This window comes from Phoca vitulina, unplaced genomic scaffold (genome assembly GCF_004348235.1).
Source record: "Phoca vitulina isolate PV1807 unplaced genomic scaffold, GSC_HSeal_1.0 scaffold2, whole genome shotgun sequence".
NCBI lineage: Eukaryota > Metazoa > Chordata > Mammalia > Carnivora > Phocidae > Phoca > Phoca vitulina.
The window spans coordinates 6,092,653-6,109,195 of NW_022589705.1; the positions used below are offsets into that span (position 1 = coordinate 6,092,653).

General features: G+C 36.0%; 1 protein-coding gene across 1 annotated transcript in view; it reads right to left on the reverse strand.

Annotated features, from left to right (window-relative positions):
* SYCP1 (synaptonemal complex protein 1) overlaps positions 1–16,543 on the reverse strand; it is a 144,515-nt gene that overhangs the window by 42,965 nt on the left and 85,007 nt on the right. The window contains exons 21-22 of the mRNA XM_032415677.1: positions 16,063–16,125; positions 15,831–15,893 (exon numbers count right to left, since the gene is read on the reverse strand). Of these exons, the coding sequence (XP_032271568.1) occupies positions 15,831–15,893; positions 16,063–16,125 (126 nt within the window). The remainder of the gene's footprint in view (positions 1–15,830; positions 15,894–16,062; positions 16,126–16,543) is intronic.

Below are 16,543 nucleotides of genomic sequence, written 5' to 3' on the forward strand. Positions count from 1 at the left end.
TGGTTAACTAATCTTCAACAAAGCAGGAAAGAATATCCAGTTGGGGGGGGGGGGGAAACAGTCTCTTCAACAAATAGTGTTGAGAAAACTGAACAGCAACAAGTAAAAGAATGAAACTGGACCACTTTCTTATACCCTACACAAAAAATATATTCAAAATGAATGAAAGAACTAAATATGAGACCTGAAACCATAAAAATCCTAGAGGAGAACACACGCAGTAACCTCTTTGACATTGTCCACTGCAACTTCTTTCTAGATATGTCTCCTGAGACAAAGGAAAGAGAAGCAAAAATAAACTACTGGGACTTAATCAAAATAAAAAGCTTCTGTACAGTGAAGGAAATAATTGACAAAACTAAATGGCAACCTACAGAATAGGAGAAGATATTTTCAAAGGACATATCCAATAAAGGGTTAGTATCCAAAATCTATAAAGAACTTATAAAACTCAACACCCAAAAAACAAATAATCCAGTTAAAAAAAATGGGCAGAAGACATGAATAGGCATTTTTCTCAAAGAAGACATACAGGTGGTCATTGGACACATGAAAAGATGTTCAACATCACTCATCATCAGAGAAATACAAATCAAAACTACAATGAGATATCACCTCATACCCCTCAGAATGGCTAAAATCAACAACATAACAAACAATAGGTATTGGCAAGAATGTGGAGAAAGGGGAGCCCTTGTGCACTGTTGGTGGGAATGCAAACTGGTGCGGCCACTCTGGAAAACAGTATAGAGGTTCCTCAAAAAGTTAAAAAATAGAACTACCCTACGATCCAGCAATTGCACCATTAGGCATTTACCCAAAGAATACAAAAATACTAATTCAAAGGGATACATGCACCTCAACATTTATAGAGGCATTATCTACAATAACCAAATTATGGAAACAGCACAAGTGTCCATCAACTGATGAATGGATAAAGAAGATACACACACACACACACACACACACACACACATTGGAATATTAGCCATAAAAAAGAATGAAATCTTGCCATTTGCAATGGATGGCACTACAGAGTATTATGCTAAACAAAACAAGTCAGTCAAAGAAAGACAAATACTCATATGTGGAATTTAAAAAACAAAACAAACTAGCAAAGGGAAAGAAAAGAGAAAGAAGCAAACCAAGAAACAGACCCTTAACTATACAGAACAAACTATGGTTACCAGAGGGGAAATGGGTGAGGGGATGGGTTAAATAGGTGATGGGGATTGAAGAGTACACTAGTTGTGATGAGCACTGGGTGTTGTATGGAAGTGTTGAATCACTATATTGTACACCTGAAACTAATATTACACTGTATGTTAACTAACTGGAATTTAAATAAAAACTTAAAAAATATACATGTTGTGTACTTCCAAGGAATATAGCAGAGTAGGAGGACCCCTAAACTCACCTCATCCCACAGATACAATTAGATACACCCATATCAGTGTAAATAACCTTGAAAAGGACCTGAAAGTGTCAGAACAGACTCTCCACAGCTAAATGTAGAGAAGAGGCCACATCAAAAGGGTATGAAGGGTCGCCAAAGGCAAGGGAAGCAAGGGCAAAAATGAACTATTGGGACTTCATCAAGATAAAAAGCTTTTGCAAAGCAAAGGAAACAGTCAACAAAACCAAAAGACAACTGACAGAATGGGAGAAGATATTTGCAAATGACATATCAGATAAAGGGCTAGTATCCAAAATCTATAAAGAACTCATCAAACTCAACACCAAAAGAACAAAGAATCCAATCAAGAAATGGGCAGAAGACATGAACAGACATTTTTCCAAAGAAGACATCCAAACGGCCAACAGACACATGGAAAAGTGTTCAATATCGCTTGGCATCAGGGAAATCCAAATCAAAACCTCAATGAGATACCACCTCAACCAGTCAGAATGGCTAAAATTAACAAGCCAGGAAATGACAGATGTTGGCGGGGATGCGGAGAAAGGGGAACCCTCCTACACTGTTGGTGGGAATGCAAGCTGGTGCAGCCACTCTGGAAAACAGTATGGAGGTTCCTCAAGAAGTTGAAAATAGAGCTACCATATGATCCAGCAATTGCACTCCTGGGTATTTACCCCAAAGATACAAAAGTAGGGACCCGAAAGGCTACGTGCACCCTGATGTTTATAGCAGCAATGTCCACAATAGCCAAACTGTGGAAAGAGCCAAGATGTCCATCAACAGATGAATGGATAAAGAAGATGTGGTATATATATACAATGGAATATTATGCAGCCATCAAAAGGAATGAGATCTTGCCATTTGCAACGACGTGGATGGAACTAGAGGGTATTATGCTGAGCGAAATAAGTCAAACAGAGAAAGACATGTATCATATGACCTCACTGATATGAGGAATTCTTAATCTCAGGAAACAAAGTGGGGTTTGCTGGAGTGGGGGGGGGGGTGGGGGGGATGGGCTGACTGGGTGATGGACACTGGGGAGGGTATGTGTTCTGGTAAGCGCTGTGAATTGTGCAAGACTGTTGAATCTCAGATCTGTACCTCTGAAACAAATAATGCAATATATGTGAAGAAAGAAAAAAAGAAGAAGAAGAATGTAGCAGGAGGGGAAGAATGAAGGGGGGGAATCGGAGGGGGAGAAGAACCATGAGAGACGATGGACTCTGAAAAACAAACTGAGGGTTCTAGAGGGGAGGGGGGTGGGAGGATGGGTTAGCCTGGTGATGGGTATTGAGGAGGGCATGTTCTGCATGGAGCACTGGGTGTTATGCACAAACAATGAATCATGGAACACTATATCTAAAACTAATGATGTAATGTATGGGGATTAACATAACAATAAAAAAATTAAAAAAAAAAAGGGTATGAGGGGTTGAGACACAATTGGGAGCAAAAGGTACCTGCAGGACTATTCCTTGGAGGGATAAGCTCCATAGGCCAGGAAACATAATGGAAAGGGGAGGAGACCAGAACCTCTCCAAGCACACCAGGCGCAGGGAATGTGTATGAAAATGAGAGGGGAATGATTTACGGAGTTCTCAGAATCAGCAGGGCTTAACACCTGGAACTTTAAAAATCAGCAGGCATGGCTCTGGGAGAACTGGGAGGGTGATAGGAAACTGAGTCCCCACCCTTAAAGAGACAGCATAACAGCCCCACAGAAATACAGCATAGAAGCAGCAGTTTGAAAAATGCCTGGAGTACCTGGGCAGGAGATTTATTTACTGATCTCAGAGTGTGTGCTAGAGGTGTAGGGATTATTAGGAGAATTCTCCAAGAACAAAAGAGCTGGCAGGCATCATTCTCCTCCCAGCCTAGACACACGGACACTTGTGGGAACCAGTGTGGCACCTAGACTCACAACTTAACTTTCTAGCAGCACACACTGCCCCCTCCTGCCAGGCCTCTGCTCTAGGTCCCCGGCCACAACAGAGCTGCACAAACCTTGCTAACACAGCACACTCCACCCCAGTGTTCTCCTGTGGACCTGCCCCTCCAATAAACCCTTGGCCAAAGCCCATCCAAAGTGGTGCCACAAGCCTAGCATGGTGTAAGCAGCCCCAACAGGGACCAGCACCACTCCAAAGTGACTCCTATCCTGGGGCGAGGGGAAGATAACCACACATGCAAGTCCATCTGCAGCCCCAGCAGTGGGCTGGGGGCAGGCCCCCTGGTCTTACCATAGGCTGCACCCACCAATGAAAATTTCTTAGGGGACAACACAGAGAAAGTACCCAGCAGTTCAGTGTTACCACATCTCTGGCAAAAGCCCAAGGTGGCTCCAGAATGACCCACTAACAACACAGGGAGCAAACTCTGCCCACAACTAACAAAGAAATCCATCACAGATGACTGGAATGAAGGCAAAAACAGCTCAGCCACAACTGTAGGGCATATGCAACACACGTAGGAGACACTCCTGAAGCACCAGGTTCTGGTGAACAGAGGACATTGCACTGCAGGGCACTACAGGACCTTTTTCTCATAAGGCCATTACTTTCAAGAGCAGGAAACGTAGCTGATTTTATATATATAAATATATAGATATATAGATATAGATATATAGATATATATAGATATATATATAGAAACACCAAGAGTTAGACATTATGAGGAGACAGAGAAATATATCCCAAATGAAAGAATAGGATGAAATCACAGCAAAAGAGTTAAACAAAACAGAGATAAGTAATATGCCTGATAGAGAATTTAAAGTAACGGTCACAAAGATACTCACTGGACTTTAGAAAAGATTGGAGGACCTCAGAGACAAAAAAGAGACAAAAAACATAATAAACAACCAATCGGAGATGAAGAATTCCAATAACTGAAATTAAAAATACACTATATTAAATAAATTGTGGACTGAAGGAAGCAGAAGAATGGATCAGCAACCTGGAGGACAGAGTAATGAAAGTAATCAGACTGCACAGGAGAGAGAAAAAATAATAACAAAAAATGAAAATACAGTAAGGGAACTGGGCAACACCAACAAGCATAATAACATTCATATTATAGGGATCCCAGAAGGAGAAAAGAGAGAAAAGGGGGAAGAAATTTTATTTGATGAAATAAAAGCTTTGAAAACTCCCCAAATCTGGGGAAGGAAAAAGAAATCCAGATCCAGGAGGTAGAGAGAGTCCCCAACAAAATCAACCCACGGAGGTCCATAGAAAGACACATAATAATTAAAATGGCAAAAAGTAGTGATAAAGAGAGAATTTTAAAAGCAGCAAGAGAAAATAGTTATATACAAAGAAAATCCCGTAAGGGCTTTTTCAGCAGAAACTTTGCTGGTCATTTTTCAGCAGAAACTTAGCAGGTCAGAAGGAAGTGGTATGATTCATTCAAAATGCTGAAAGAAAAAATCTGCAGTGAAGAATACTCTATCCAGCAAGGCTATCATTCAGAATAGAAGGAAAGATAAGGAGTTTCCCAGACAGACAAAAGTTAAAGGAATTTATGATCACTAAACCAGCCCCACAAGAAATGTTAAAGGGTACTCTTGGAGTGGAAAAAAAAAAAGAAGACCATACGCAGGAGTTAAAAAAGGAGGAAGCACAAAAGCAATAAAATTAAGTACATCTATAAAAATCAGTCAAGGGATTCTCAAAAAAAAAAAAGAATGTAAAGTATGACACCATATACCTAAAACATGGCAGGGGATAAAGAATGGGTTCAAACTTAGAGACTGTTATATGCAAAAGATGTTATATACAAACCCAATGCTGACCACAAATCAAAAACTAGTGATATGCAAAAAATAAAAAGGAATTCAAGTATATCACTGAAAAAAAGGCAGCAAACAGTGAGAAAAGAGAGCAAGAGAATAAAGAAAAAGAACTATAAAAACAGCCATAAAACAGTAACAAAATGGCTATTAGTACAAAGCTATCAATAACTCTTTGGAATGTAAATGGACTAAGAGCTCCAATCAAAGGACACAGGATAACAGGTGGATAAAAAAGCAAGACCAATCTATATGTTGCCTATAAGAGACTCATTTCAGACCTAAAGACACATGCAGATTGAAAGTGAAGGGATGGAAAAAATTTATCATGCAAATGGAAGTGGAAAGAAAGCCAGGGTAGTAATACTTATATTGGAGAAAACAGACTTTAAAACAAAGACTGTAACAAGAGACAAAGAAAGACATTATACAACCATAAAAGGAACAATCCAATAAGAAGATACACCAACTGTAAATATTTATGCACCCAAGATGGGAGCACCCAAATACATAAGCAGCTAACATAAAGGAAGTAATCAATAGTAATTCAGTAACAGTAGAGGACCTGAACACCCCACTTATATCAATGGACTGACCACCAAAACAAAAAATCAAAAAGGAAACAGTGGCTTTGAGTGACACATTGGACCACATGAATCTAACATATATTTAGAACATTCTATCCTAAAACAGCAGCATATACAATCTTTTCAACAGCACATGGAACATTCTCCAGAATATATTACATATTAGGCCACAAAATAAGTCTCAATAAATTAAAAAAGACTGAAGTCATTCCATGAATCTTTTCTGACCATGACACTATGAAACTAGAAATCAACCACAAGAAAAAAATATGGAAAAAACACAAATACATGAAGATTAAATAGCATAACACTAAACAGTGAATGGGTCAACCAAGAAATCAAAGAGGAAATCCAAAACTACATGGAGACAAATGAAAATGAAAACACAACAGTCCAAAATCTTTAAGATGCAGCAAAAGCTGCTCTGAGAGGAAAGTTCATAGCAATATAAGGCCTGCATGAAGATGCAGACAAATTCTCAAATAAAAAACCAACCTTACACTGAAAGGAGCTAGAAAAAGACGGGGAAAAAAAAAAAACCAAAACCAAAAGAAGGAAAAAAAATAATAAAGATTAAAGCACAAGTAAGCAAAAGAGAAACTAAATTAACAATAGAACAGATCAATGAAACCAGGAGCTGGCTCTTTGAAAAGATCAACAAAATTGATAAACTTTTAACCAGACTCATAAAAGAGAGAGGACTCAAACAAAATCAGAAATGAAAAAGGAAAAATAGCAACTGACAACACAAAAACACAAAGAATTACAAGAGAATATTATGAAAAAATTACATGCCAACAAATTGGACAACCTAGACGCAGATAAATTGCGAGAAAAATAGAATCTTTCAAAACTGAATCAGAAGGAAATAGAAAATTTGAACATACTGAATTCTAGCAATGAAATTGAATCAGTAATCAAAAAACTCCCAACAAATCAAAAGTCCAGAACTAGATGGCTTCACAGGCAAATTCTGCTAAATATTTAAAGGCTAGTTAGTACCTATCCTTCTCAAAGTATTCCAAAAAATAGAAAAGGAAGGAAAATTTCTAAATTCATTCTATGAAGCTAGCATTACCCTGATATCAAAACCAGATAAAGACACCACAAAAAAAAAGAGAACTATAGGCCAGTATCTCTGATGAACATAGATGCAAAAATCCTCAATAAAATACCTGCAAACCAAATCCAATAATACATTTTTAAAAAATCATTCACTATGATCAAGTGGGATTTATTCCAGGGTTGCAAGAGTGGTTCAATATTCACAAATCAATCAACATGATACATCACATCCATAAGAGAAAGGATAAGAAACATATGGTCATTTCAACAGATGAAGAAAAAGCATTTGACAAAGTATATCCATTCATAATAAAAACCCTTAATAAAGTGACTTTAGAGGTAACATACCTCAATATCATAAAGGCCATATATGAAAACCCACAGCTAACATCATCAATGGGGAAAAATTGAGAGCTTTTCCCCTAAGGTCAGGAACAAGACAAGGGTGTCCACTCTCACCACTTTTATTCAACATAGTAATGGCACAACATTCAGACAACAAAAATAAATAAAAGGCATCCAAATCAGTAAGGAAAGAAGTAAAATTTTTACTATTTGCAGATGACATGACACCGTATATAGAAAACCCTAAAGACCACCAAAAAACTGCTAGAACTGATAAATTCAGTAAATTCACAGGATACAAAATCAATGTACAGAAATCTGTTGTGTTGCATTTCTACACACCAATAATGAAGCAGCAGAAAACAATCCCATTTACAATTGCATCAGAAATAATAAGATACCTAGGGATAAACCTAACTTAAGAAGTAAAAGACCTGTACTCTGAAAACTATAAAACATTGATGAGGGGCGCCTGGGTGGCTCAGATGGTTAAGTGTCTGCCTTCGGCTCAGGTCATGATCCCAGGGTCCTGGGATCGAGCCCCACATCGGACTCTCTGCTTCACGGGAAGCCTGCTTCTCCCTCTCCCTCTGCCTCTCCCAATGCTCATGCTCCCTCATTCTGTATCTCTGTGTCTCAAATGAATAAATAAAATCTTTAAAAAAAAATTGATGAAAGAGATTGAAGACAACACAGAGAAATGGAAAAACATCCCATTCTCATGGATTGGAAGAACAAATAGTGTTAAAATGTCTATACTACACAAAGCAATCTACACATTAATGCAATCCCTATCAACATACCAATAGCATTTTTCACAGAACTAAAAAAAAACCATCCTAAAATTTGTATGGAACCACAAAAGACCCCAAATAACAAAAGCAATCTTGAAAAAGAAAAGCAAAGCTGAAGGCATCACAATTCCAGACTTCAAGTTGTATTACAAAGCTGTAGTGATCAAAACAGTATGGTACTGGCAAAAAAAATTGACATACAGATCAGTGGAACTGAATAGAAAATCCAGAAATAAACCCACAATTACGTGGTCAATTAATCTTCAACAAAGCAGGAAAGAACATCCAGTGGGAAACAGTCTCTTCAACAAATGGTGTTGAGAAAACTGAACAGCAACATGCAAAAGAATGAAACTGGACCACTTTCTTACACCATACACAAAAATATATTCAAAATGAATGAAAGACCTAAATGTGAGACCTGAAACCATAAAAATCCTAGAAAAGAGAAAGGCAGTAATTTCTCTGACATCAGCTGTAGCAACTTTTTTCTAGATAGGTCCCCTGAAGCAGGAAACAAAAGCAAAAATAAACTATTGGAACTACATCAAAATAAAAAGCTTCTGCACAGTGAAGGAAACAACCAACAAAACTAAAAAGCAACCTACAGAATGGGAGAAGATATTTCCAAATGACATATCCAATGAAGGGTTAGTATCCAAAATATATAAAGAACTTATAACACTCACCCAAAAAACAAATAATTCAATTGAAAAATGGGCAAAAGAAATGAACAGACATTTCTCCAAAGAAGATGTACAGATGGTCAACAGACACATGAAAAGATGCTTATCATCACTTACCATCAGGGAAATACAAATCAAAACCACAATGAGATATCACCTCACGCCTGTCAGAATAGCTAAAATCAAACACAAGAAACAAGCGCTGGTGAGGATGTGGAAAAAAGGAACCCTCTTGTACTGTTGGTGGGAATGTAAACTGGTGTGGCCATTCTGGAAAACAGTATGGAGGTTCCTCAAAAAGTTAAAAATAGAACTACCCTATGATCCAGCAATTGCACTACTGGGTATTTACCCAAACAATACAAAAACACTAATTTGAAGGGATACATGCACCTCTATGCTTAATGCAGCATTATTTACAATAGGCAAACTATGGAAGCAGCCCAAGTGTCCACCCATAGATGAATGGATAAATATGTAATATAATATATATGACATATACATATATAATATATAACATTATATACACACACAATAGAATATACTCAACCATACAAAAGAACAAAATCTTGCCATCTGCAATTGACATGCTAAGGAAGGGGTACAATGCTAAGCAAAATAAGTCCGTCAGAGAAAGATAAATACCTTATGATTTCACTCCTATGTGGAATTTAAGAAACAAAACAAATGAGAGCAAAGAGAAAAAAGAGACAGAGAAACCAAGAAACAGACCCTTAACTACAGAGAACAAACTGATGGTTACCAGAGGAAAGGTGGGCAGGGTGGATGAGTTAAATAAGTGATAGGGATTAAGGAGTGCACTTGAGATGAGCACCAGACATTGTGTGGAATTGTTTAATCATTATATTATACACCTGATATTAATATTACACTGAATGTTAACTGGCATTAAAATAAAAACTTAAAAAAAAGAATAAATAAGAGAAGGCACAAATAGCCAACACCAAGATTGAAAAGAGAACATAACTATAGACGCTGCAGACAATTTTATAGAAAATGTAGACGAATTGGGCAAAATCCAGAAAAATATTATTTACCAAAATTGAAGAAATAACAAAATAACACTACAACTATTGATGAAATTGTATGATAAATTGCAAACCTTTTCACAAAGAGAACTCTAGGCCCTGGAGGCTTCATCAACGAGTTCAACTTTATCCAGATATAATGTATGTGCAATAAAATGCAGAATTATTTTTAGTGTAACAATTTGGCAAGCTTTGACAAATGTCTTTACAGCCATGTAATGATAACATAAATCAAAATATAGATCATTTCCATCATCCCAGAAAGTACCCTTATGCCCTTTTGCAGTCTAAACCCCACTTCCCAGAAGCAACCAATGTTCTGCTGTCTCTATAAATTGGCTTTGTCTATTCTAAAACTTCACTTAAATGGAATCATGCCAAATATATTCTCTTGTTATAGAGATTATGTTGCTATGTTCTGAGATTCATCCATGTTTCTGTAGGTCTTTTTTACTGCTGAGTAATATTCAATTGCATGAATATAACAAATTTGTTTATCTAGTCTCCTGTTAATGGACATCTGAATTATTTCTAGTTTTTTATAAATAAAGCTGCTATGAACATTCTTGTGCAATACTTTTAGTAAACATGTTTTCATTTCTCTTATGTAAATATCTGAAAATAATTGCTGGATTATGTATGCTTAGTTTTACAAGAAATAACCAAAGCATTTTCAAAGTGATTGTACTATTTTACACTCCTAATAACAATGTTTGAAAGTCCTGGTTAACCAATATCCTCCTCACTAACATTTGTTGTTGACAGTCTTTTTAACTTCAGCCATTCTTGTGGGCAGTGCTCAGCTTCATGGGCATAAGAACTGTGTAATGATACAACACCCTGAACTTAGTTTCCTGCTCTGTTGTAGTCATCCTGAAATTTTTAATGATTTTTGATTAATGATTCTGTAGTCATCCTGAAATTTTTAATGAAAGGTGCCCCACCTTTTCATTTTGCACTGAGCCCTACAAATATGCAGCTGGTTCTGCTTGTGGATGTAGTTATATCTCATTGTGGTTCTATTTTTCATTTCTTAGAACTATAGTGTTGAACTTTTTTTTCATGAGCTGATTAGTCATTTGTACATTTCCTTTGTGAAGTGTCTATTCTTTTGCCAACATTTTTATTTTTTATTGTGGTAAAACACCTATAACATAAAATTTACCATCTTAACCTTTTTTAACTGTACAGTTAGTTTATATTATTGTGCAACCAATCTCCAGAACTATTTTCATCTTATAAAACTGGAGCTCAGTTCTCATTAAACAACTCCACTTTTTCCCTCCCGACAGCCTTTGGCAACCACCATTCTCTGGCCTATGAATTTGACTACTCTTAGGTACCTCATATCAGTAGAATAATACACCATTTGTCCTTTTGTCCTCAAAGTTTATCCACACTGTAGCATCTATCAGAATTTCCTTCTTTCTTAAGGCTGAGTAATATTCCACTGTGTGTGAGTGTGTGTGTGTATACACACATTTTGTTTGTCCATTAAATATGGACAATAAATCAATAAATGTTGGGTTGCTTTTATCTTTTGGCTATCATGAAAATGTTGCTTATGAACATGAGTGGACACATATCTCTTTGAGACCCTGCTTTTAATTCTTTTAGGTATATACCCAGAAGTGGAATTACTGGATCATACGGTTAATTCTCTTTTTAATTTTTTGAGTAACCACCAGACTGCTTTCCATGGTGATGGCACCATTTGACATTCTCACCAACAATGTATAAGAATTCAAAATGATCTACAACTTCACCAACACTTTTATAGTACCTATTCATCAATATGTCATTTGTCAAATAAATGTTTTTGTCAGTATTTGCAACTTCTTTGTATCTTGACTATTTTTTTTTAAGATTTTATTTATTTATTTGACAGAGACAGAGATAGTGAGAGCAGGAACACAAGCAGTGGGAGTGGGAGAGGGAAAAGCAGGCTTCCCACCTAGCAGAGAGCCCGATGCGGGGCTCGATCCCAGGACCCTGGGATCATGACCTGAGCCAAAGGCAGACGCTTAATGACTGAGCCACCCAGGCGCCCATGTATCTTGACTATTTTCTTAAGACACCTTTTGAAATGTAGATCTTTCAGATTTTGATGAAGTCTAATTTATCATAATTTTATGAATATTGCTTTCTGTGCCCTAAGAAATCTTTGCTGACCTCCAAGCCATGAAGATATTCTACTATATCTTCCTCTAGAGGCTTTAGAGGTCAATATTTTTAGGTCTATAGCCCATTTAAAATTAACTTTTGTTTGTGGTTTGAGGTAGGAGGGTTTTTTCTCCATATGGATATTCAGTTACTCTAAAACATTTGTTGAAAAAACTTTCATTTCTCCCATTGTATTTTTTTTTGTCACCTCTGTTGAAAAATCAATGTACTATATATCAACTAGTCTATTTCTAAACTTTCCATTCGATTCCACTGATCTCTTTGTCTATCTTAAATATAATAATACACTACCTTGATTACTGTAGCTTTACAGTAAATCCTCAAATCAGGCAGCCTAAATCCTCTGACTTCATTCTTTTTTTTCCAAAATTGTTGGGTCCTTTGCATTTTTATTAGCAGCTTGTTAAGGTCTATTTAAAAAAAAAAAAAAGATTTGCTGGAATTGTGATGGGGATTGACTGACTCTCTAGATCAATTTGGGAAAATTTGACATCTTAAAGAAATCAAGGCATCTAATCAATGAACATGAATATGTATATTTACTTAGGTCTTCTTTGTCTCAGCAATGTTAGTACTTCTTAGTGTATGAATCTTCAATATATTTTGTTAAACTTGTCTCTATTATATGGATTTTGATACTACTGTGATATTGTGTTTTAAAATTTTTCAGTTAGTAACTGTCAATAGACAGAAATACAATTGATTTTTGGTAATCAACTCTGTATCCAGTGACTTTGCCAAGCTCACTTACTAGTACACTAGCAACTTGGCAGAAACGTTAGAATTTTTAATATAGACAAATATATCACTTAAGAAGAGACAGTTTAAGGGCACCTGGGTGGCTCAGTCAGTTAAGCATCTGCCTTCGGCTCAGGTCATGATCTTGGGGTCCTGGGATCAACCCCTGTATCAGGTTCCCTACTCAGTGGGAAGTCTGCTTCTCTCTCTCCCTCTGCCCCTCCCCCTACTTGTGCACTTTCTCTCTCTCTCTCTCAAATAAAATAAAAATCTAAAAAAAAAGAGATAGTTTAACTTATTCTTTTCTAATCTATATATCTTTTTCATATCATCTCTTTTTTTGTTCTGCTTCTCTTTTGGCTTTATCAAAATTTTTTAGTATTCCACTTTTTGGTTTTTGGTTCAGAGGAGATAAAGGTGCAACTGTCTTAGGTCGTCCCAAATCCAGGTTCATCTGACACAGCTGCCTCCACCATGCTGCCTAAGTTCAACCCCAGTGAGATCAAAATTGTATACCTGAAGGGCACCACTGGGGAAGTTATCTGCCCCAGCCCTGAAGATCAGCCCCCATGTCTGTCTCCAAAAAACGTTGGTGATGACATTGCCAAGGAAACCAGTGAATGGAAGGGTCTGAGGATTACAGTGAAACGGATCATTCAGAACAGAAAGCCCAGATTGAAGTGGTACCTTCTGCCTCTGCCCTGATTATCAAAGCCCTCAAGGAACCGCCAAGAGACAAAAAGCAGAAAAACATTAAGCACAGTGGAAATACCACTTCTGATGAGATTGTCAACAAAGCCCAACAGATGCAGCACCAATCTTTAGCTAGAAGACTCTCTGGAACGATTAAAGAGATCCTGGGGACTGCCCAATCTGTGAGCTTAAATGTTGATGGCCACCACCCTCATGATATCATAGATGACAACAATAGTGTGCAACAGAATGCCCAACTAAGTTAAGAATTACAAAGGAAAATATTTCAATAAAGGATCATTTGACAACCAATGAAAAAAAATTATTTAGTATTCCATTTCAGTTCCTCTATTGGCTTTTCACTATGTTTCTTTGCATTATTTTATAGTGGCTGCTCTAGGGAGAGTAATATGTATCACTAACTTACCATAGTCTACTTAAGACTTAATAGAGTACTATTTCACGTATAATGTAAAAATCTTACAACAAAATAGTCATATTATCCTCCTGCCCTTTGCGCCATGGTTATCATATATCTTTTTTTTTTATTAACATATAATGTATTATTTGTTTCAGGGGTACATGTCTGTGATTCATCAGTCTTACACAATTCACAGTGCTCACCATAGCACATACCCTCCCCAAAGTCCATCACCAGCCACCCCATCCCTCCCACCCAACTCCACTCCAGCAACCCTCAATTTGTTTCCTGAGATTAAGAGTCTCTTATGATTTGTCTCCCTCTCTGGTTTCATCTTGTTTCATTTTACCCTCCCTTCCCCTATGCACTCTATATAGCATTTCTTAAAGAAGCCATATATACACTTTAAAAATTAAGAAAAATATATACAGCCTTTTATATTTATCTACATAATTGTTTCTAGTTTTCTCATTCCATCCATTGATTTAAGTTTTCATCTGATGTCATTTTCCCTCAGATGGAAAAAAAATTCCTTTAGCATGTCTTTAACACATTTAGTACAACTCTCAGTGTCCTTATTTTTGCTGCATACAGAATTGTGGCTTGATAGTTTCTTTCTGGCACCATTTTACATATGTCATTCCTTTGTTATCTGGCCTTCACTGTCCTGATTCAAGGTCAGCCCTTATTTGTATCATTGTTTCCCCTTTCTCTGGCTGCTTTTAAAAGTTTCTCTTTATTTGGGTTTACCTACTGTGACTCAGGCACACCTGCGTAGGTATCATTTTCTGTTTATCTTGCTCTGGATTTGCTAAAAGCCACAGATCTGCAAGTTTCTGCTTTTTATTAAATGTGGGAAAGTTTTAAGAAATCTTTCAAATAACTTTCTTTTGCCCTATTCTCTTTCTCCCCTCTTCTTAGGGTCTCCAGTTACACATTTAAAACCACTTGATATTGTTCCACGGGTGACTGAGGAACCCTTCCTTTTTTTTTTAATCTTTGTTCTGTGTTTCTCTGACTAATCATTTCTATTGATCCAGCTTCAAGTTCACTGTCACTGTTTTCATCCATCTTCAATCTACTACAAGGACCTTTGAAGTTTGAAGTTTAAAATATTTTACTTTTCAATGGTACAATTTCCATTTGATGCTTTTTTAAAGTTTCCATTTCTTCACTGAGATTCTCCATTTATTCATTATAACCATACTCTCCATCTTTGAATATACTTATAAAAACTATATAAATGAACTTACCTCCTAATTCCAACATCTGGGTCATCTTAGAGTAATTTCCTATTGACTTATTTTTATACTACTAATGGTTATCTGTGTCATCTTCATTTTAGGGCTACTACAAGTAATGCTGCTATGAATATTGTGTATATTTCTCTTGATTCTACCTATAGAAGGCTGAATTACAGGATATATGTTATCAATTATCTTTCTATAGGATTCCAGCAGTTTGAGAATTCTTTTCATTGTTAACACAATGTTTATATATTTTTAATCTCAAATAGTATTAAAAGGAAGGTATAAGATTTTTGCTTTCCTAGAAAAGGAACATCTTTCAAACACTGAGAACCACAGTTTTCCATTCAAGACTCAAAAACTATTTGAGTACTTACTGTCAGATGTTGTTCAAAGACTTAGGAATATGATAATAAACAAATTAGGGCTCTGACATCATAGCTGACATTCCCTAACTTTAACTTGTTTCTATAAAATCAATGGTTCTCAAACTTCTTGTGCAGCAGGATAATCATATATAGACCTCTATAATATGTAGATTATCTACATATTATATACCAAACCTACTCGATCTCAAATTTGAAGGTATGGGTAAGGAATATGAATACACACATATCCCACACATATTCATATATTTAAGCTGCTTAGATTATTCTGATACAGTTATGTCACAGACAAGCACTCTATTAAAAGGATTGATTCCTACAGTCTCAAAAGAATTTTTGAAAATAACTACTACAATATAAGTTAAATTAAGTTCTCATCTACTTACTAGTATTTGAAAAACAAAAATAAACATTCCAAATACCTTTATCTCATAAACATTCAGTTGCTTGCTTTCTGCTGTGCCCTTTTTTTTTAAGGCCTTATTCTGTAAAAAATTAAAATAAAGAATTATGCTTAGTAACAACATGATTCAATTTTGCCCTGTTACTGACTTAGACTGAAATTACTAAAGGAAAGGAAAGCATTATTCTCTAGAAGTGTAGTGAAAAAAATCGTTTTTCTTTAGTAGTTTAATTTTGAGAATCAGTACATACCTCCTGCTGGAGTTCTTCAATACACTTGCTTTTATTTTCAACTTGTTTCCTTAAATTGTTACACTAAAAAATTATAAGAAATTATAGTTATTTTATTTAATATTCCAGTCAAAATAAGTAATTTAAAACAAAAATATTGCATAAAATAATATAAAGGTCACTATAAAAATCATGTAGTTTAGTAATTCCATTAATGTAAAAAATTATGTGATCAAGCATAAATTTTAATAAAGATTTTATCAATACAAATTTGAAATTCTTCACATTTCTTAACCTACTTGAAGAACACATGAATTCAATTACTTTAAGGAAAATGTTCCTCTTGGTCAATTCTATATAAAAGGCTGAATTATATTATTAATCGGATTTTGAAAAGCTACAGCCAGAGGTAAGATATATATAACTTTGCCTTCTTCCTTACTAATTATTCCTCATTTCTCATTTCTGAGTCTCTTTTACTTTTTATATTTGGGGAAAGGGA